The sequence below is a fragment of the Sus scrofa genome, chromosome 6 (genome assembly GCF_000003025.6).
Source record: "Sus scrofa isolate TJ Tabasco breed Duroc chromosome 6, Sscrofa11.1, whole genome shotgun sequence".
NCBI lineage: Eukaryota > Metazoa > Chordata > Mammalia > Artiodactyla > Suidae > Sus > Sus scrofa.
Window position 1 is genome coordinate 13,538,354 of NC_010448.4, and position 21,942 is coordinate 13,560,295.

Below are 21,942 nucleotides of genomic sequence, written 5' to 3' on the forward strand. Positions count from 1 at the left end.
ATCTGAGCTGCTTCTGCAGCCTATACTACAGCTCACGGCAATGCCAGATCCTTAACCCACTAGGCAGGGACATGGCTTGACCCTGTCTCTTCCTGGATCTTAGTTTGTTTCATTACCACTGAGCCATGATGGGAACTCCACTTTTTTTAAAAACAAACATTTTTTAATTTATTGATTTATTTTCTTGGCGGAGCCCATGGCATATGAACATTCCCAGGCTGGGATCAAACCCAAGCCATTACAGTGAGGTCGGATCCTTACCCACTGTGCCACAAGAGAGTTCCAGTTTCATCCTAATTTTAGTATAATTAGATAACCTTATTTTAAAAACTGATGTATACATTTAAGCTTTACAAAATGGTTTTATTAAGTCATGTGTGGTTATTACAGCTACTCTCAGAAAGGACAGTTTATGCTAAACAAGTTAAAAAAATAGAGGCATTCCCAATGAGGCACAGTGGGATCAGTGGCATCTCTGCAGCACCAGAGGTTCAGTCCCCGGCTTGCTTTGCTATAATTGTGATGTAGGTAGCAACTTTGGCTTGGATCTAATCCCTGGCCCAAGAACTCCATATGCTGTGAGTCGGCCAAAAAACCCAAAGGGAACAGAATGCCTTAAGTGTTGCCTAAGTTATTGCATGGGTCGCAGGATCTGGTTTGGCTGTGGCTGCAGCTCTAGTTTGGCTCCTGGCCTGGAAACTTCCATATGCCACTGGTGGGCAGGTTAAAAAAAAAAAAGGCAAGGAGAAAATAAAAAGAATCCAACTTCAGGGGCTCGAGTCACTCTCGGAGGCAAGGGTTCGATCCTTGGCCCTGGAACTTCCACATACCAGGGGTGCGGCATATTCAGCTCTGCCGTTGTGACACAAAAGCAGCCATTAGGCAGTATGGAAACTAACAGGCATGGCTGGCCTACAAGCTATAGTTTGCTAACCCCTGGTTTGGACGTGAAGGAATAGTATTTTATTTGCTACTTGGCTCATTATAAGACTAAGCTACCTTTTTTTTTTTTTTTTTTTTTTTGGTCTTGTCTTTTTAGGGCCTCACGCACAGCATATGGCAGTTCCCAAGCTAGGGATAAAATCAAAACTGTAGTTGCCGGCCTACACCACTGCCACAGCAACACAGGATCCAAGCCTCGTTTTCGACCTATACCACACCAATGCTGGATCCTTAACCCCTAGCAAGGCCAGGGATTGGACCTGTGTCCTCATGGATGCTAGTTAGGTTTATTAACCACTGAGCCATGACAGGAACTCCTGGGCTACTTTCTTTGCCCTAGCTTCACTTGTCTATACATTAGAATATTTTTCTCTTTTCACTCTAGGTTACTGAGATCCGGCTCAAGTATTTTGATACTGTGCCTGTTGCTGCTGCCATGTGTGTGCTTAAAACAGGCTTCCTTTTTGTAGCATCAGAATTTGGAAACCAGTGAGTAACCCTTTTATCTCGTTTCACCCTGGTTACTATAAAAGTTGGGTTAAAGATGTGGCTTCAAGGCCATGGAGCTTTTCCCAAGAATGTTTTACTTTCTTTAAAACAAAAGTTTTGCCCTCTTTTCTCTTTGACATTTTCTTTTGGTGTCTTCCTCTTGTTTAGTGGCTTCAATCAATAGCTATGGGTAGCTGCAAAAAATAGCTTTAGAAGTGATCTCTCCTGAGCTTTTTGCTGGACATTTCATTGAATAAATATTTGTTGAACTCTGTATGAAATAGACATTCCACAAACACTCCACTTGTACATATCTGAAGTTGAAGCTCTTCAGTACACAAAGCTTCTTAGCCACATCACCAACCCTCCCAACTTCACTACTTCTCTTGATGTCTGATGGACCAACTCCAGCAATTTGAGTGTAAAATCTAAATTTTGCTGTCTTCCACAACTTTGAGTTGACTGCTAAGTTCTGTTTTTTACTTCTGTATCCCTTCTTTGTGGTGCTAGTCTGAACTAGCTCCCTAGTTTCCCTACTGCAGTTTGCTGCCTTTCCTGTAAAACTCATCCCTTATAGAGTCATCTCATTAAGCAGACAAAACACGACCATGATGAAATCACTTCCCCATCCCTATGTGAAAATCTTTTGGTAGCTTTTCATGGGATGGATGGATGAAGTCTAAACTGTAGCCTTGAATTTATGGCCAGTATTGAAGACACCAAATTATGAGATAAGATGCCATGGTCTAGTTCAGGTTTTGCTAGTATCTGTGTAAACCACTTATCTAATGCTATTTCTTCAGAATGAAAATGAAGATATTGACTAAAATTCTTCTATTCTATGCCATTTCTGCCTTGTGCCCAGCTGTTTTCCCTTTCTTTAACAGGGCTTTTTACTCATCATTTTTTTTTTTTTCTTTTTTCTTTTTCTTTTTTTTAAAGGACCACATCCAAGTCATATGGAAGTTCCTAGGCTAGGGGTCAAATTGGAGCTGTAGCCATGGGCCTATACCACAGCCACAGCAATGCCAGATCCGAGGTGTGTCTTCGACATACACCACAGCTCATGGCAACACCAGATCCTTGACCCACTGAGCGAGGCCAGGGATTGAACCTGCATCCTCCTGGATCCTAGTTGGGTTTGCTATGCTGAACCACAGCAGAAACTCCCGTCCTCATTTTAAAAATTAAATTAATTAATTAATTAATTTTTTGCTTTTTAGGGCTGCATCTGCAGTATGTGGAGGTTCTCAGGCTAGGGGTCTAGCTGGAGCTACATTTGCCGGCCTACGCCACAGTTACAGCAGTGTGGGATCTGGGCCGTGTCTGTGACCTACACCACTGCTCATGGCCATGCTGGATCCTTAACCCACTGAACAAGGCCAGGGATCAAACCCACAACCTTATAGTTCCTAGTCGGATTTGTTTCCACTGCACCACGACAAGAACTCCTATTTTTTATTATACTTGATTTACAATGTCTGTCAATTTCTGCTGTACAGCAAAGTGACCCAGTTATACATGTATATACATTCTTTTTCTCATATTATTCTCCATCATGTTCCATCACAAGTGGTTGGATATAGTTCTCTGTGCTATACATCAGGATCTCATTGCTTGTCCAATCCAAATGCGGTAGTTCCCATCTACTAACCCCAGACTCCCTGTTCTTCCCACTCTCTCCCCTCCTCCCACTTGGCAACCACAAGTCTGTCCTCCATGTCCATGATCTATTTCTGTTACGTAGATAGATCATTTGTGCCATATTTTAGACTCCACATATAAATGATACCATATGGTGTCTTTCTCTTTTTGACTTAACTCCACTTAGTGTGAGAGTCTCTAGTTCCATCCGTGTTGTTGCAAGTGGCATTATTTTCTTTTTCATGGCTGAGTACTATTTCATTATATATATATATATATATATATATACCATGTGGTAATCTTTTCATCATTTGTCAATGGACATTTAGGTTGTTTCAATGTCTTGGCTATTGTGAATAGTGCTGTGATGAACATATGGGTGCATGTATCTTTTTCAGTGAAAGATTTGTCTGGATATATTGGCCCAGGAGTGGAATTGCTGGATCATATGGTAGTTCTGTATTTAGTTTTTCTGAGGTATTTCTGTACTGTTTTACATAGTGGTTGTACCAATTTAAGGAGGCTACCCTTTTCTCCACATCCTGTCCAGCATTTGTTGACCTGTTAATGATGGTGTGGCGTGTTACCTCATTGGTTTTTTTTTGCTTGTTTGTTTTAGCTTTTTTTAAATTACAGTCATGTGTGACCATACTGCCCAGCACCCCCCTCCCCTTTTTTTTTTGCTGTTACACCTGTAGTGTATGGAAGTTCCTGTGCTAGGGGTCGAATTGGAGCTGCAGCTGTGACCTGTGCTGCAACTTATGGCAACACTGGATTCTTAACCCACTGAGCTAGTCTAGGGATCAAACTTGCATCCTCACAGAGACATCATGTCCTTAACCACATCGTGTCCTTAACCACATTTTGTCCTTAACCACTGAGCCACATCAGGTAACTGCTGTTACTGCCATTTTTCCAAACTTTTTTGTTACTCCAAACAGAAACTATTCATTAAGCAGTAACTCTCCCATTCTCTTCTCCAGCTCCTGGTAATCTAAGTAGAATCTTACAACATTTACTCTTTTCTGTCCGGCTCATTTTACTTAGTGTTTTCAAGGTCTGTATGTGGCCACACCATATTCTTTTTAATCTCTGAGTAATAATCCATTGTTTGTATGTATATACCACATTTTATTTACCTGTTAATGGACACTTGGGTTCTTTCTACTTTTTGGTTTTTGCAAATAATGCTGCATTGGACATTAGTGTGCAAATATCTGTTTGAATCTCTGTTTTAAATTCTTTTGGACATGTACCCAGGAGTGGAGTTATGAGTAGGTCATATGGTAAATCTGCTCAGTCCTTCTGTAACTGCTGTCATTTTACATTTCTAATATATGAAGATTGCAGTATCTCTATAACCTCACTGACAGTAGTTACTTCTCACTTTTTTGGTTATAACAAGTAGATGTGAAATAGTATCTCTTTGTGGGTTTAATTTGCATTTCCCCTAGGATTAGTGATGTTGGATATTTTTTTCATGTGCTTATTGGCCATTTGTTTATCTCTGGGGGAAAGTTTATTTAAGATTTTGCCATTTTTAGTTGGGTGGTTTGTCTTTTTGGTTTGTAAGAGGTTTTTGTTTTTAACATATTGTGAAGGTTAATCTATTAGAAACAGGGTTTGCAGGAGTTCCCTTGTGGTGCAGCTGGCTAAGGATCTGGCATTGTCAATTGGAGCAGTTTGGGTTGCTGCTGTGTCGTTGGTTTGATTCCCTGGCACCCCCCCCCCCATAAGAAACATAGTTTGCAATATCTTTATGCATTCTTTAGGCTGTCTTTTCATTTTCTTTTCTTTCTTTCTTTTTTTTTTTTTTTTTTTTTTTTTTTTTAGGGCCGCACCCACGGCACATGAAGTTCCCAAGCTAGGGGTAGAATTGGAGCTGCAGCTGCTGGCCTACACCACAGCCATAGCCATGGGAGATCCAAGTTGCATCTGTGACCTATACCTCCACAGGTCATGGTAATACCCACTGAGCAGGCCAGGGGTTGAACCTTCATGCTCAGGGATACTAGTTAGGCTGTTACTGCTGAACCACGATGGGAGCTCCCTCCTTTTCTTGATGATGTTCTTTTCATTTAGTAAAGTTCAGTTCGTTTCTTCTTTTGTTACTTGTGTCTTTTGCATCATATTTTAAGAATCCATTGCCAAATCTAGGGGTCGGAAGATTTATATGCCTATAAATCTCAGGGATTTTCTTCTGGGTTTTATGGTTTTAGTTTCTGTGTTTAGGTAATTGATCCATTTTTCAAAAATTGAACTATAACTGGTTTATAGTATTGTGTTAGTTTGATTCTTTTCCATTATATATTATTATAAGATACTGAATATAGTTTCCTGTGCTATACGGTAAATCGTTTGTGTAGAGTAGTATGTATCTATTAATTTCATATTCCTAATTTATTCCCTGTCCCTTCCCCTTTGGTAACCATAAGTTTGTTTTCTATGTCTGTGAATCTTTTACTGTTTTGTAAATATTTTTAAGATTCCACATATAGGTGGTATCATATAATATTTCTCTTTTCTCTGTTTTGCTTCACTTTGTATGATCTCTAAGTTCATGTTGCTACAAAGGGCAATATTTCATTCTTTTTATGGCTGAGAACACTCCATTGTATGTGTACATATGTGTATATTTACATTCACACATACTACATCTTTTTTTTTCCATCACATCTTTATTTGTTCTATGTCTTGGCCACGTAAATATTGCTGCTCTGAACACTGGTATGCATGAGTTAAATTTTTATATGGTGATAAATAGCAGTTTAATTTCATTCTTTTACATGTAGAGGTCCAATTGTCCCAACATTTGTTGAGTGTATGTCATTTTTAATGCCCATACAGTATTCCATTATGTGGACTTGAGTTAAGGTATGTAGTATTGTCACTGCAGCAGCTTGCGTTGCTGCTGTGTGGTACAGGTTTGATTCCTCCCCTGGGAATTTCTACATGCTGTGGGTTAGGCCAAAAAAAAAAACCCCAAACACACACACACACACACACACACACACAGAAACTTATAATAACCTGTTTTGATAAATCTGTGGGTGGAAGCAATAGTTTCAGGCATGTAAATTATTGTCTTCTGGTTCATTACCTTGGCACATAGTATGTTTGCCTGGATTTACACATCCTGATTGTCTGTTAAATCTTGTAAAAGTCTTCAGGAGTAGTATTACTGATTCTCTTTGTTCTGAAGAATAATCGTGTACATTTGTTGAGCACTTGTCTGTATGTATCAGATACTGTTCTAAATGTTTTTCTTATATTATCTTAGTTTGGTTCCCATGTAAGCAAAGCCTGAGACAAGGACGTGAGTGCAGGTAGATTTTACCTGTAGGTAATTGCAGGATACAGAAATGAGGGATCAGTGGGGAGGGTTAGGGAAAGAGGAAAAGCCAGTTTTAAGTGCATGTTATTTAGTTTCTTGCTGTGGACAGTGGGAACTGGCTTCTGTCAAGACCTGCTGAGAAGCATGTACAATACCTGTGGAAATTGCCCACATGCAGGTTAACACCAACTGCTTTCCATCCTGGGTTGAAAGTTGCCCCTCGGGTCATGAACACTTTACATGTTCTGTGCACTTTATAAATATTAATGTCTAACATTCTCTGTAAGACAGTGCTGTTATCTCATTTATGGTTTAGGGAACTGGGGTCACAGAATTTAAGAAAAATTTTTTATTCTTGGCCACAGCATACTGTGGTTTTGATGTGGAATCTCTGTTCCCAGACTAGGGATTGAACCTGGGTTGCAGCAGTGACAGCAACAAATCCTAACCACTAAACCACCAATAACTCCCAAGAAGTTTGATCATATAATTAAATCTAATTCAAACCCAGAGCACCTGGTTCCAAAGTTCCTGCTTTAAAGCACACTTTAGCTAGTAGTCAAATTAACCTTTTCCTGTGATAGAGATAGTTAACCCAGCATTCTTTTGCTTATCTGAAAGTGTCTTTTTTTTTGGCCTGACCCACTGCATGTGGAAATTCCCAGGTTGGGGGTTGAACCCACATTGCAATTGCAGCCTGTGCCACGGCTTTGGCAGTGCCAGATCCTTAACCTGCCCTGCCACAGGGGAACTACCTGTGAAAATATCTTTGTCAGGTGATCTTTATCATCTGTATGTAGACATCTCTACCTGAACAAAAAGTTTGTGTTAATTTTTGCTGTATAGCAAAGTGACTCCGTTATTGGATATGTTTTGTTTTCAGGAATAATACTGTAATATTTGCATACTTTTTCAAAGTCATCAGTTCTTGGTGTTTCGTTAGATTTGGACTGGTTGTTAAAATAGGAAGTGGTTATAGATTTTCTTTGGATTTCATTTATCCATGTTTCATTTTATTTGACAACTGCTTATCAGGTGCAGTACTATGTTCTGAATACTCACTGAATTCTACAGGAAGGTGCTGTTAAATTTTCTAAATGAAGCAAGTGAGGAGATTAAGTAATAATATGCAGCCAGATAAAGGGCAGAGCTAGGATTCAAACCCAGGCACTAGTGGAATCCTAGTACTTTTAACCACTGTGATTCTAAGGTCCTGCCACTATATCAGTTTGAATTAAGTATTAATTTCTTTATGGCTGTTTTTTCAAAAAAATAGAAAACCCCAGTCAGATAAGCAGAGATCTCAAACAATAGATAGTGATTCAATGGTAAAGTGATTTATGAACATTATGTTGATGGCACACATCCTCAGACAGAATTTTTTTGGGGGGTGGGGATGGGGACAGCCATGGCAGGTAGAAGTTCCTGGGCCAGGGATCAAACCCTCACCACAGAAGTTAAGGTGTATAGCGTAATAATTGGAACATACATCATTTCATGATTACCACAGTTTATCTCATTTAGTACGTCATTAAAGAAATAGAATGTATTTCCCTTCATGATGAGAACTCTTAGGATTTACTCACGACAATTTTTGTACCTAAGTTATAGCAGTGATAATTATATTTATCATGTTGTACATCAGATAGAAAATATTTCAACTGAAATCTTTGTTTCTTCCCAGTTACTTATATCAGATTGCACATCTTGGAGATGATGATGAAGAACCTGAGTTTTCATCTGCCATGCCTCTGGAAGAAGGAGACACATTCTTCTTTCAGCCAAGACCACTCAAAAACCTTGTTTTGGTCGATGAGTTGGACAGCCTCTCTCCCATTTTGTTTTGCCAGGTATGTGTCTTTCCAGTCACTCCATAATGAGCAGTGCCAACCAGAATTTTTTTTTGTTTGTTTTTTTGCCTTATCTAGGGCTGCTCCCGCGGCATATGGAGGTCCCAGGCTAGGGGTTGAATTGGAGCTGCAGCTGCTGGCGTATGCCAGAGCCACAGCAACGCAGGATCCGAGCCACGTCTGCAGCGCGTCTGCAACCTACACCACAGCTCACGGCAACGCCGGATCCTTAACCTACAGAGCAAGGCCAGGGATCAAACCTGCAACCTCATGGTTCCTAGTCAGCTTCATTAACAACTGCGCCACGACGGGAACTCCCCAACCAAATGTTTTTGAATCTGAATAAGTTTAAAAGTTTTAACTCCAATTAATGGGAATTTTGTTTCCCACTAGCGGTGCTCAGGTGTGGCAGAAATTTTAGCATGCCATTGTGTCCTGGATTCCCAGGGTTCCAGTTACCATTAGGTACCACCCTACCCTGTCTAGATGATTACACTTAGTGGGAGAGAGTTTTGCTTATATGCTAGACATCAAATCAGAGCTACAGCTGCCGGCCTACACCACAGCCGCAGCAACTCGGGATCCGAGGCGCATCTGCGACCTACACCACGGTTCATGGCAATGCTGGATCCTTAACCCACTGAGCGAGGCCAGGGATCAAACCTGCCTCCTAATGGATGCTAGTCGTGTTCCTTATCGCTGAGCCACAATGGAAACTCTGCCATGTGTCTATTTACTAGCCTGGTGAAGCATCTGAATATTCTCTGTGAATAATATTTTTAAATGCATGAAGTAATAAGCATGTGGTAGCCAAGATAGTCAATTATTTTTTAAGTTATGAAAAAGTAATATATGTGCTACTCTAATAGGTTACTAAATAACAAGGTGGTGCATTTAAAATAGGTAATTTTTAAAAGAAATCTTTGTGAAGCCTGTTGTAAGCTTATAACCCCGCATGCTCATCCATGTTCTCGTAGGCTGCACTGCCTTACAGACACTCAGGAATTTTCATTTTAATTGTATAGTTTGACAAAACTGCAATACAAATAACTTTTTGTCCCCTTTTTTGGTGCCCCATGACACTTGGAAATTCCTGGCCAGGGATCACATCTGAGGCTCAGTTGTGACATATGCCCCAGCTGTGGAAATCCCAGGTCCTTTAACCCATTGACTTGCCTTGGGATTGAATCCGCATCTTTAGTTCAGTAATACATGGCTTCCCCATTTGGTGGCAAATGACCAGGTGCACACTTTCCCAGTAGTTTGTCAGATATATCGTAGGAACGTCTGGGCGTCTATGGTCATATGCATTCTAACAGCAGATCTAATAAATGTAATTTTGAAGAAGTGATGAGGGAAATGATAATTGGAAGTGACTATAAACTTTTAACCTTGGTGACAGTCATAGACAGCAATAATATAGTTTATTATCTATATTTTTAGTTGGAAGGAAGTGTTAAAATTTCAGTTTCAGGTTATATAACAATTTAATTGTAAAAAAATACTTTGTTAACTTGAGAAATGATACAAGTCTTTTTTTCTTGGTAAACTTAATGCTTCAAACTGGCTTGCTTTTGAACTTGGGTCTTTTTCACTCCATGGCCAAAGGGCCAGTAGCAGTATTTAAGCCTAATAAACTTAAAAAGTGATTTGTCCCCCTGAGAATAATGAGGCTTAAGTGTGAAAAATTAGCACAAGTAAACATTTTTTTCCTGCTAAATTTCTCTGTGCAGATAGCTGATCTGGCCAATGAAGACACTCCACAGCTCTATGTGGCCTGCGGTAGGGGACCCCGGTCATCTCTGAGAGTCTTAAGGCATGGACTTGAGGTAAAATTGGGCTTTCTCCATCATCTGTAGGATTTGGAGGTTGCATTGACAAAGCAGCCAGTGGCTTTGTTCTGATGAGATTAAACATGTATTTAATATTTTATTTTGTTTTTGCTTTTTAGGGCCACACAGTGGCATATGGAAGTTCCCAGGCTCGGGGTCAAATCAGAGCTGCAGCTACTGGCAACGCCAGATCTGAGCCACGTCTGTGACCTATACCACAGCTCATGGCAACACCAGATCCCCAGTCCACTGAATGAGACCAGTGATCAAACCTGCAGCCTCATAGATGCTAGTCGGATTCATTTCCACTGTGCCACAACGGGAACTTCCTGTAATAAAAATATTTTCTCTCCCTATTTCCATATTCCTATTCTGTTTCTTTCTTTTTTTTTTTTTTTTTCCTTTTTAGGTCTGCTTCTGTGGCATATGGAAGTTCCTCGGCTAGCGGAGCTGCAGCTGCCAGCCTATACCACAGCCACAGCAGCCAATGCGGAATCTGAGCTGTGTCTATGACCTGTGCCACAGCTTGTGGCATTGCCAGATCTGTAATCCACTGAAAGGGGCCCTGGGATTGGACCTGCATCCTCACGGATACAGAGTTGGGTTCGTTACTGCTGAGCTACAGCAGGAAGTCTTAAGAATCTTTTTTTTTTAAAGTCCTCTGTCCCTTCCTTTTTTCCAGTTCTATAAAAAGTCTGTTATATGTAAAATTCCTTCTAAATTGTTGAACATTGATTTGTTTCTGTCTGTCTTTTCGTTGAACTTTGTTGTCGAGCTAGATTATGGTCTCAGTTGGGCAGGGTCACTATCAGGTACTACATTTGGTGTACAGAGTGTAGTATACCTGACATTTATGTTTTACTGAGGATGAAGTTTTCCAGGGTTCTCCTGTACCATGATCAGGTGTTCTTGCTATTATGTCAGTGAACCAACAGGAGAAATGCCTTTCATGTATATACTTGAGTTCTTCCTGTAAAATGTAGTTATCTAGCACAATATATTAGGCTGCATAATTTTTTTATGTCTATGTCATTTAAAAAATAGTCAGTGAAGTTTTTATTTTAGAATGGTTTTAAGATTTACTGATGTATAGTAAGAATAGTACAGAAGAGTTCATGTATAATCCACATCCAGTTTTCCTCTCTAGATCATTTTTGAGTTCATCTTAGATATTTCATTTACTCTCATTTGAGAACCTATAGGATATTCAGAGGATTCTTGACTCTGACATTAAAGAGCGTAAAAATCTAATAGGAAGGACAAAACAATTCCTCAGGTCACTTTTTTTTCCTTTTAATTTTAAAAATTCTTGTTATTTTTTTCTTTTTTGGTCACCTCATGGCATATGGCATTCCCGGGCCTGGGATCATATTTGAGTTGCAGTTGCACCCTATGCTGGAATCTTAACCCATTGTGCCAGGCCAGGGATCTAACCTGTGTTCCAGAGCTCTAGAGATGATGCTGGCCCCCCGTTGCACCACGGAGAACTCCATCACTTTTTTGTTCTTTTGTTTTCTTTTTTGGTCACACCCGTGTCACGTGGAAGCTCCTGGGCCAGAAATCGGAACTCATACCACAGCAGCAACCTAAGTCAGTCACTGCAGTGAAAATGCCAAATCCTGAACCTGTTGTGCCACAGGAGAATTCCAAACTCTTAGCACTTTTCATTGTTTTTTTTCTTTTTCTGTTGCCCCTGTGGCAAATGGAAATTCCCAGGCCAGGGATGGAATTGGAACCGGGGCTGTGACCTACACCGAGGGTGCATCAATGTTTCATCCTTAAGCTGCTGCGTTACAGTGGGAACTCCTGTTGTCTTTTAGATTCCACATAGAAGTGATATATAGTGTTATGTCTCTCTTTCTGACTTACTTAGTCTGGTAATCTCTAGGTCCATCCATGCTGCTACAGATGGCATTATTTCATTCTTTTTTATGTCCAAGTAATAGTACATTGTATGTACCATAATCTCTTTAACCATTCATCTGTTGATGGACATTTAGGTTACTTCCATGACTTGGTTATTGTAAATAGTGCTGCTGTGAACATAAGGGTGTATGTATCTTTTCAAATTATAGTTTTGTCTGGATGTGTGCCCAGGACTGGAGTTACTGGATCTCCTTTCAGTTTTTTTTGTTTTTGTTTTTTTTTGCTATTTCTTGGGCCGCTCCAATTTGACCCCTAGCCTGGGAACCTCCATATGCTGCGAGCCATAGCAATGACAATGCTAAATTCTTAACATATAACACCCTTTAATTCTTTTTTTTTTTTTTTTTTTTTGTCTTTTTGCTATTTCTTGGGCCGCTCCACAGCATATGGAGGTTCCCAGGCTAGGGGTCAAATTGGAGCTGTAGCCGCAGGCCTATGCCAGAAGCACAGCAACGCGAGATCCGAGCCGCATCTGCAACCTACACCACAGCTCAAGGCAACGCCGGATCGTTAACCCACCGAGCAAGGGCAGGGATCGAACCCGCAACCTCATGGTTCCTAGTCGGATTCGTTAACCACTGCGCCACGACGGGAACTCCTCCTTTCAGTTTTTAGATAGGTTTCCTCTGTGGTGGTAATTGTGATTCCTGTGAGACCTTATGGGAGGGAGAGATCACTGCCAGCTAAGAGAATAAAGGAAGATTTTTCCTAAAGGATGTGGCGTTTGAATTATCCTGTGAAGAGTGATGGAATTTGGCTTTATGGGAGCTAGCAAAAGAAATGGGATGCTAACTTTATTCTTTTATTTTTTTTTAATTTTAAAATTTTTTTATTTTTTTTTTAATTTTTTTGCTTTTGGTCCGCTCTTGTGGCATATGGAAGTTCCAGGCTAGGGTTTAATCAGAGCTACAGCTGCTGACCTCCGCCACAGCCACTGCAGCGTGGGATCCAAGCAGTGTCTGCAACCTACACCACAGCTCACAGCAACACCAGATCCTTAATGAGCAAGGCCAGCCATCAAGTCTGTATCCTCGTGGATCTTAGTCAGGATCCTTAACTGCTGAGCCACGAAGGGAACTTCCCGAGGATGCTGACCTTAAATGGCTTGTTTCATTCCCACATGCTCACTTTTTGAGGAGGTTGCAGGCATGTTACATCCAAAGGAAGTGTTTGGTCTTGGGTATAGTAGTTATCACAAATATTCCATCCCTTTTTTTTCAGAAATCTGTAAGGGGATTGATTATTAATACCTCTGGCCTTTTGGTTCTTATGTTCTTTTTTGACTAGATGGTTCCATTCTTTTAATCCAGTCAGTATACAGTGTTATCACTGCCACATTGGGACTGTATTATCTGGTATAGTGTAAGCAAGGAGCTGAGTTTCATGCTCAGTGGATCTGTTTGTCTTCTCTCCTATCAGGTATCAGAAATGGCTGTTTCAGAGCTACCTGGTAACCCCAATGCTGTCTGGACAGTGCGTCGGCACATTGAAGGTAAGCAGCCCTTTACCTACAGTCAAAATGAGGGTCTGGGTGCCATTGACAATAGAAGGCTCAAGAGGCTGCATTCATAGTACACTGAAATCACTTCATTTAGCACTTTATGTTAGAAACTTCTTCTAGCCCAACACCATGTTTTTGAGTCTCCCAGTCAGGATGTCTTCATTTACAGCTTTTTGTGCAAATGGATAAGGGGTGCATAGGGTGGCTGTTAATATTCAGTATATATACACCTCAGTATCATAGATAGAGCTGTCATATATCATGCTCTTTGAATTCATCTTTAGGATACTTACTCCATCTGTGTAAGGGAAACTTCTTGCTTCATTTTTTTTAACTGAATATTCTCCTATTGTGCTGAAATTGCGGTAGAATTGAAAGTGTTATTCTGGCTATTAAGAGATTTGGTAAAACTTGTTAATGTCCTGCTCAGTGAGTGTAGTTGTGCTTAAGGAAAGTGGAGATTGATTGAATGGAATCAGAATTTTTAAGAGTGGGTGGAAAAGAAGGGATGGAGGAAAGAGGAAGTCTGAGCTGAATAAAAATGGTCACCTCGGATGTTCCCTTATGGCACAGTGGGTTAAGGATCTGGCATTACCACAGTTGTAGCACATAGGTTGCAACTGTGGACAGGTTCAATCCCTGCCCCAGGAATTTTCATGTGCTGCGGGCGTGACAAAAAAAAAAAAAAGAAAGAAAGATTACCTCATCCTAAAAATAATGAAAGTTATGTGAAAATGTGAGGTAGTGCAGGAAGGTCTTGTGGCAACAGAATTTTACTCAATTCTAATTTTCCCTTTGATTCTTTGGGGTTGTAGATCATTTCTGTTCCTAGACTTCGTTTTCCTATTCTTCGCTCAGAAATGTGGGATTGGCCAGTATACAAAGCTTTTTCAAGAAAACCGTTGGAAATCTTCCCAATATTTAGATGTTTTGGTTATATGGAACAAATTTAAGGGCTGGGAAATGTGTAGGAGGGAAACATCTTTCTAATAGTATAATACACATTTTAGTAGGTTTTGTTTTCATGTGGATTGGAGTCCAGTCTGAATTGAGTAGAAAGAAAAAAGAAAAAGTGAATAGGACATTAGAAGGTTCGTTTTAGCTAAGATAATTACTGGATGGTTAGTTTTGAAAGATTTTCCCATTTTGTGTAGTCTCTTCACAAAGAAACTGGTTAGGGTTGATGTTTACTATTAGCTTGGTGGCTGGTTGATATTAATAAGCTCTTGAAAACATTTTACGTTGACTTTTTGAATTAGAGCTGTTAGAAAAAACCTAGTGTGCTCCTCTTTTTTGTTTGGTTTTTGTTTTTATTTATTAAACTTTATTATAAAATAGATTTAGATTTGCAGGAGAGTAACTTCTCATTTTTATGAAGACAGATAATCACAAGGGTTGACTGTCCCAAGATATCACGCCTAGGCCATTAGAGACTGAAAGCCCTTTCTCTCGAATCCCAGTCCATTGTCCATTTGATTAATCCTGCAGTGGGAGTGTGGGATGTTGTGGTTTTCTAGGAAAAGTTTTCTCATCCTGCTGTCTTTCAAGTCTACCTTATACTCAGAGTAATTAAGGTAGAATCTCTACTTTCAGAGCATGTGCCATCTATAAAAGAAGACTACAAAACTCTTGTTCTGATGTGATGGAAGGCATAAGCTGTTGCTAGGAAGTATTGGAGGAGAGGGAATAGGCATCTGTTTGAGAATCAGGAAAAGCATTTAGGGTGATGTTTGGTAAGTTAGGGAGGAGCAGTATGTTGCATGACAAACTTGTAGCTGAAATTTTTCTTCTCTAAATATCAAAGTCTAAGAAATGATTATATCCTGGTAAATTTTGCTTTTTAGAAACTATAATTTGGGTGATCACCCACAAAAATGGGTCAGGTTCTTTCTATTCATTCTCTTTCCACATCCCGAGTTACTGTTGAGTGAACATTCCACATGTCCACACATACTGTAGTCTTCCAGGCAACTACTAACCTTGGCTGGTACTTGGTGATGCACACTACCAATACCAAGCCTTTTTTTCTCTTCCACAGGTGGCGGGTGAAGGTGCTGATCACCACAGGTGTGTACCTATTGCTAGGGTCTACCACGGGGTCTTAGAGTTTTCCCAGGGAGATGGAACTGCTCAATATATTGAGGCTGCTCTGATAGCATCTCTCAGAGGGTAACTTTGCAGTTGGCTGTCCATGTGCACTGCACTGGTGCACATCCCTCTTTCTTCACTTTAAATAGTCTGAGACAGGAATTAGCTTCTCTTACTTTCTGCCACAGGATATGGAACATGATTAATTTATCTCTCATTAAGCCAAAGGAAAACCTTAACTTCATACTCTCCCAGGTGTACTGAGTGAAAGATTATGCCTTGGTGAAGGCCCCCCCCCTCCCCCCCCGTTTTTAAATTTGAGTATAATCAGGTCTGTGTTGAGGCAAGACAAGCATTGAGTGGTTTGAATTTAGAGTGAGAATGAGATTAGACACCTAAATCATTTGGTCACTTACTTTACCCTTTGGAGTGGGCTGTTTGTTGAGCCTGAGATACTGAGGGGAAAGAAGAGTAAAGCATTCCTTCGTCTGGGCTGTTTCTTCAATGCTCAGACAGATGTAAGTCCTATGTAACTGAGACAAAGATGCCTTCTCAAACTCTGAGTCTTCACTGAGGTGTGAACTAACGTTCTTTTATATGAAATTTGTAACCACTGGAAGAAGGCAATATAAATATTCATCGTCACTTGCCATAGAAGCTTGATTTTGTTCTGGATTCCACCTTTTACCTTATAACCTGCCTAGGACACAAGGGCAGCTAATCTGCTCCTGGTCCTCCTGGACCAGAATGGAAAGGGTAGAAGTTACAGTGTGCTTAGTATTCACAGGGTAGTGGATATTTTGAGGAAATCTCTGATGTAAAGCACCTTTCAAGTGTCAGTCGTTGTTCTATTGCTTGTTGAACCGCCCAGTGAATTTAAGACCCTGTTTAAGTCCATGAGCATCTCCGTTTTTATATCGGAGCAGTTTGAGGTCTTGAATCAAAGGGAAGGTAAGGACCAAGGCAGCCCTTTTTCCTCAGTCCCCCTATTCTTTGTATGTAAGTTAAAAATTTATGGTTTCTTTTCTGGAAGCTCTTGCTTTCCTTTAACTAAAGGAAGAGGTCAAAATCCTGGCCAGTTATGGAGTTCCCTTTATGGCACAGTGGAAGCTAATCTGACTAGAATCCTTGAAGATTTGGGTTTGATCCCTGGCCTTGCTCAGCGGATTGGTGATCCGGCATTGCCCTGAGCTGTGGTGTAGGTCGCAGACGTGGCTCAGATTCCACGTTGCTGTGGCCATGGTGTAGATTGGTAGCTGTAGCTCCTATTCAACCCCTACCTAGCCTCGGAATTTCCATATGCTGCAGATGTGTACATTAAAAGCAAAAATAAAAAATAAAAAAATTCCTGGCCAGTTAGAGCCCTTTTTTGTTTGGCTTTAATTTGTTCTGGCACTGCTTTTGAGGTATTGGGTTTCAAGTGTTGAAAACGTGGGAAAGGACACAGTATTCATATAATGTTAAAATTAAGCAATTCCTGTTATTTTTACACACCAGAAATTTCCAGTTCAAAAACTGAGAGCTGGAGTAAGCTTCCAAGTTTGGTGTTGCGTGGAGACTGGTGTTGGTTTTGTTGTAAGTTATTAAGACATCCACTTCAGGAATAATCATGTCTGTAGTAAATATTTTATGATATTGAACAGTGTGGTCTTACAAAGCTAGCTTATAAGGTGTCCCAGGCATGTGGTACATGTTGATAGTTTAGAACAAAATAATGTAAAACCAACTATCTGGTTGTCCTGTGTTACTCCCTTTGATTTCAAAGTTGAACTCTTAACTCTGGATTCCTGGTTTAGCCATTAGATTACACCTGTCAGGAAAGATCTTTGATTCTTGCCTTTCAGCCACACATTCAGTACACACACATATTGTAAACAGAAACAGAGTTTTTACAGAATAGTACTTACCCTTAGTATGTGTGAAGTATCTTCATAAACTATATTTCTATATATTTCTGTTTTAAAAGGCTGATTGCAATCCACCAAATTGATTTTACGTCCTGCTAATAGGTCAGAATGCTACTATAGGTTACACCAATAATAATTTTCCCCCCTCTGCAGCATGCAGTGGCTTAATGTGGGATCTCAGATCCCAGACCAGGGATTGAACCCAGGCTACAGTGGTAGAAACATCGAATCATAACCACTAGACCATCAGGAAATTCCCAATAAATTTTCTCTTGATCCCGTGTTCTATAAAGAAGACTGATTCTGCTGAACTTACCAAGTAACCTTAGTTCAGCTGAACCACCTTGTGAGCAATCAAAATCCCAACTGTCCTTGATGTGGGGGGGGGGTGGCTCAGGCTTTATGGTGTTGAGCTCTGACAAGGGCCCAGGCAATCACAGTCCTTTAGCTTCTTCTGCTAAGAATGAGGTAGCCACTCCAATTTTGTACCTTGTCATTCTGTCCCTCGTTCGCCTGATTTCTGTTTGAAGGGGACAGAAAGGGGAATTGATACAGAAAATTCAAATGAAAAGTACACAAATCTTTGTTCTTTAAAAAAGTGAACATTTATCAAGCTTTATGCCGAACAGTGTGCTGGATGTGGGAGACACACAGGAGCTGTTTTATGTTGTTGGGTGGACTGTATGGGAAATAGACAGCTTTTTAACTATGAGATATGCATGAGAAACTTTTGGTGTTGTCTGAGTACTTTTGACCTTGAAAAAGTGATTGGTGTTGGTTTATCCAAAAATATTGTATTAAACAAAAGATTAGATAAGATTGCTCATGACCACTGAACAGTTATATTTTTGTATTTTTAAACATGAAAAACTAGAGAGGTCAAGGGCTGACAATATAAACTTCACACGCACATATTATCTAGTGTTCTTATATTCATATTGGGACATCCTAGGATTCTCAGTTTCCAACCCTGGAATGATTTAGTCCCAGAGGCTTAAGTCATCTTTATTTTATTCATTGGGTCTTATGTTCCCACATAAGCTTCATTTGGAAGAGGATGGATAGCCTGGTAGCCTTTCTTGGTTATAGGGAGTATCTCTTAAGAATGGATTGGCATCTGGCACAAATGAGCAAACTCTAGCTTGGATACATACAAATATTGTAGTACACAAAATTTCCTCTTGCTTTGTCTGCTTGCATTTTTTTAGCAAATGTCTCAAATACTAGTTTTCAAAGGTGTTAGATGTGGGCATGTCTCCTCTATTTATTATTTAGTCATTTAAAGAAGCAAAGTATATCGCTAGGCTGTTGTGACCATCAATTATCTTTTGGATCATTCTATGCTATTTGCCACATGACTGTGATGACTACACATAGAAGTGCCTTGGAAGGTTTCTGAAGAGAAAACTTAGTGTGTCTCATTTGGCTTTGTAGCTACTGAGTTCTTAGCTAACCAACTTCTTTTTTTCTTTTCAGATGAGTTTGATGCCTACATCATTGTGTCTTTCGTGAATGCCACACTTGTGTTGTCCATTGGAGAAACTGTGGAAGAAGTGACTGACTCTGGGTTTCTGGGCACTACCCCAACCTTGTCGTGTTCCTTGTTAGGAGATGATGCCTTGGTGCAGGTGAGGATTCTCAGAGCTGCTTATTACCTACTCACCTACTTTGTCCTCTGACCTTGTTATGTTAGATTGCTGGGTTCACATTAATGAGCTTTTAACTTCTTAGAAGTAGATTTTGCAAAACATGAGCTTTTGGGAATTCTCATTGTGGCTCAGCAGTAACAAATACAACTAGTTTCCATGAGGATGTAGGTTTTTCTTGGCCTCACTCACTGAGTTAAGGATCCGGTGTTGCCCCAAGCTTTGGCGTATGTCCCAGATGCTGCTTGGATCCAGTGTTGCTGTGGTGTAGGCTGGCAGCTACAGCTCTGATTTGACCCCTAGCCTGGGAACTTCCATATGCCACAGGTGGGGCCCCAAAACAAACACACAAAAATCCCATGAGCTTTTTTGAAGTTAACCTTGCCTGAGACCTCTTAGCTCTTTTCTGTCATTGACCCAGCTGGTGCCTCAAATGTAATGATGCCTCTAGATCTGACAGGTCTGATAAGTGTGAGGGTCATGTTTGAGTAATGCATCAAGTTGCTGAAGTCAGGTTTTTTACCTCTAGGTGTATCCTGATGGCATTCGGCACATACGAGCAGACAAGAGAGTCAACGAGTGGAAGACTCCTGGAAAGAAAACAATTGTAAAATGTGCAGTGAACCAGCGACAGGTGGTGATTGCCCTGACGGGAGGAGAGCTGGTCTATTTTGAGATGGATCCCGTATGTGATTTTACTTTTCACTGTGGGATTTAATACAGGGTTCAGAGGTGAAGATGGATTTTGGGTCCAGGTATCTAAATTATATGTTCACAAGAAAGAATATTGAGGAGGGAAATTGTCCAAAAGAGAGGTTGGAGGTGGATAGGTTTTCATGTCTTTCTCGTTGGAGTTATGAAAGCCCATCTTAGCAGTGAAACACTTTTTCTGCCCTTCATACTTTTTTAACCAACTCTTTGCCATACATTTAATTTCTGCAATCTGAATCTCAGAAATTTTAACTTTTATGTAGAAGGTTTTAGGTATACTTAATTGTGCTCTCAGGAAGTCTCTAGATATGGCCAACTTGTATAGTCTAACTATACCTAGGATTGAATTTTTTTGTCTTTAGTTGCCATATTTGAGTTCTCTTTGATCCCAACTGTTTGCATGAATAGATAAACAGTTTTATATATTTCCATTTCCTGAGAGCTAGGTTGGCTTAGGAAATTGTGGTGCATAATAAATGTCAAAGGTCTCTTCATTCTCTTGTCAGATTTTGCTTGCCATTAGGCTGTAGAGTTCAGTCATGGAACCTCAAGTAGAGAAATTCTTGGCCATTGATTGTAGTAAGACGAGTGAGAGGAAACAAAAAGTAACTGAAGCCCCCTTTCTTCCTCAGGCCCTAGGTTTCAGGGCAAGTTGGAGTGGTTTGTGACCTCTTTCTTTCTTCACTCCTATAGTCAGGACAGTTGAACGAGTACACAGAGCGAAAGGAGATGTCTGCAGATGTGGTGTGCATGAGTCTGGCCAATGTGCCCCCTGGAGAGCAGCGGTCCCGCTTCTTGGCTGTAGGGCTCGTGGACAACACTGTCAGAATCATCTCCCTGGACCCCTCAGTGAGTTCCACCCTCAACTTCAAGGATCTTTCCATTTGGAACCTAACCACCTGGCCCATTTCTGATGTCCTTCTCTCAGATCAACTGGGTTCTGCCCTGAAATCTACACCTACTTCCTTCTCCTGATTATCATAGCAGCACACCTCAGGAATTTTCTGCAGTGCTTTAAAGGGGCTGATCTAGGAGTTCCCATTGTGGCGCAGTGGTTAACGAATCTGACTAGGAACGATGGGGTTGCGGGTTGGTCCCTGGCCTTGCTCAGTGGGTTAAGGATCTGGCGTTGCTGTGAGCTGTGGTATAGGTTGCAGACATGGCTCAGATCCTGTGTTGCTGTGGCTCTGGCGTAGGCCGGCGGCTATAGCTTTGATTCAACCCCTAGCCTGGGAACCTCCATATGCTACCAGAGCGTCCCTAGAAAAGGCAAAAAGGCAAAAAAAAAAAAAAAAAAAAGGTTGATCCAAGACTACTAAATGTTTCTTTGGCTTAAGTCTTAACTTCCTTTTTTAGTTAGAAAAACAACAACAACAAAAATTTAAGGCTGTATTTATGGAAAAGGGCCTTAGGTGACGTTAAACATGTGCCCTTTGCTTATTTACTTTGACCATTATCCACTTTTACAAAAAAAGAAGGCACTATCCTCTCAAGAGCTAGTTGCTGCGGTTCAGTTTTCTGGTAATTCACTACCTATTTAGAACTCATTCCTCAGATTTTCCCTATCCAAAAGAGAGAATTGTTCTTTGCACCTAGAATCAGATCTTTCTGAGCAGATTTTTTTCCCAGAATTGGTCACTTACCATGTTTTTTTCTTTTCTCTTTTCCTCTTAGGACTGTTTGCAACCTCTGAGCATGCAGGCTCTCCCAGCCCAGCCTGAGTCCTTATGTATTGTGGAAATGGGTGGGACTGAGAAGCAGGATGAGCTGGGTGAGAGGGGCTCTATTGGATTCTTATACCTGAATATTGGGCTGCAGGTAAGAAATCCAGAGGCTCTCTTGACTTTTATGACTCCTTTGTTCAGTGTGGGCATTTTCTGTACCTATGGTTTCAGTTACCCACCTTACGAAACATGAACGGTGTTGCTCTGTGTTCCACTTATTTCATCTCTAATTAGAACAAAACAGGTCTGTAAAAAAGTATTTTTATAAAGAGTCTTAATAAGAATGTTTTGCTTTCACTGTTCTGAGGCAGAACTTGGATGGGGTTCCTCAAGAGGTACCTGCAGTTC

At 40.5% G+C, this 21,942-nt stretch overlaps 1 protein-coding gene across 3 annotated transcripts in view; it reads left to right on the forward strand.

Moving 5' to 3' along the window:
* The window catches only part of SF3B3 (splicing factor 3b subunit 3), a 54,163-nt gene that overhangs the window by 13,835 nt on the left and 18,386 nt on the right, over window positions 1-21,942 (forward strand). For all 3 annotated transcript variants that reach the window (XM_021093803.1, XM_021093804.1, XM_021093805.1), the window contains 8 exons: window positions 1,328-1,431; window positions 8,094-8,259; window positions 9,993-10,088; window positions 13,437-13,509; window positions 18,990-19,141; window positions 19,689-19,844; window positions 20,564-20,719; window positions 21,545-21,688. In XM_021093803.1, the coding sequence (XP_020949462.1) occupies window positions 1,328-1,431; window positions 8,094-8,259; window positions 9,993-10,088; window positions 13,437-13,509; window positions 18,990-19,141; window positions 19,689-19,844; window positions 20,564-20,719; window positions 21,545-21,688 (1,047 nt within the window). The remainder of the gene's footprint in view (window positions 1-1,327; window positions 1,432-8,093; window positions 8,260-9,992; window positions 10,089-13,436; window positions 13,510-18,989; window positions 19,142-19,688; window positions 19,845-20,563; window positions 20,720-21,544; window positions 21,689-21,942) is intronic.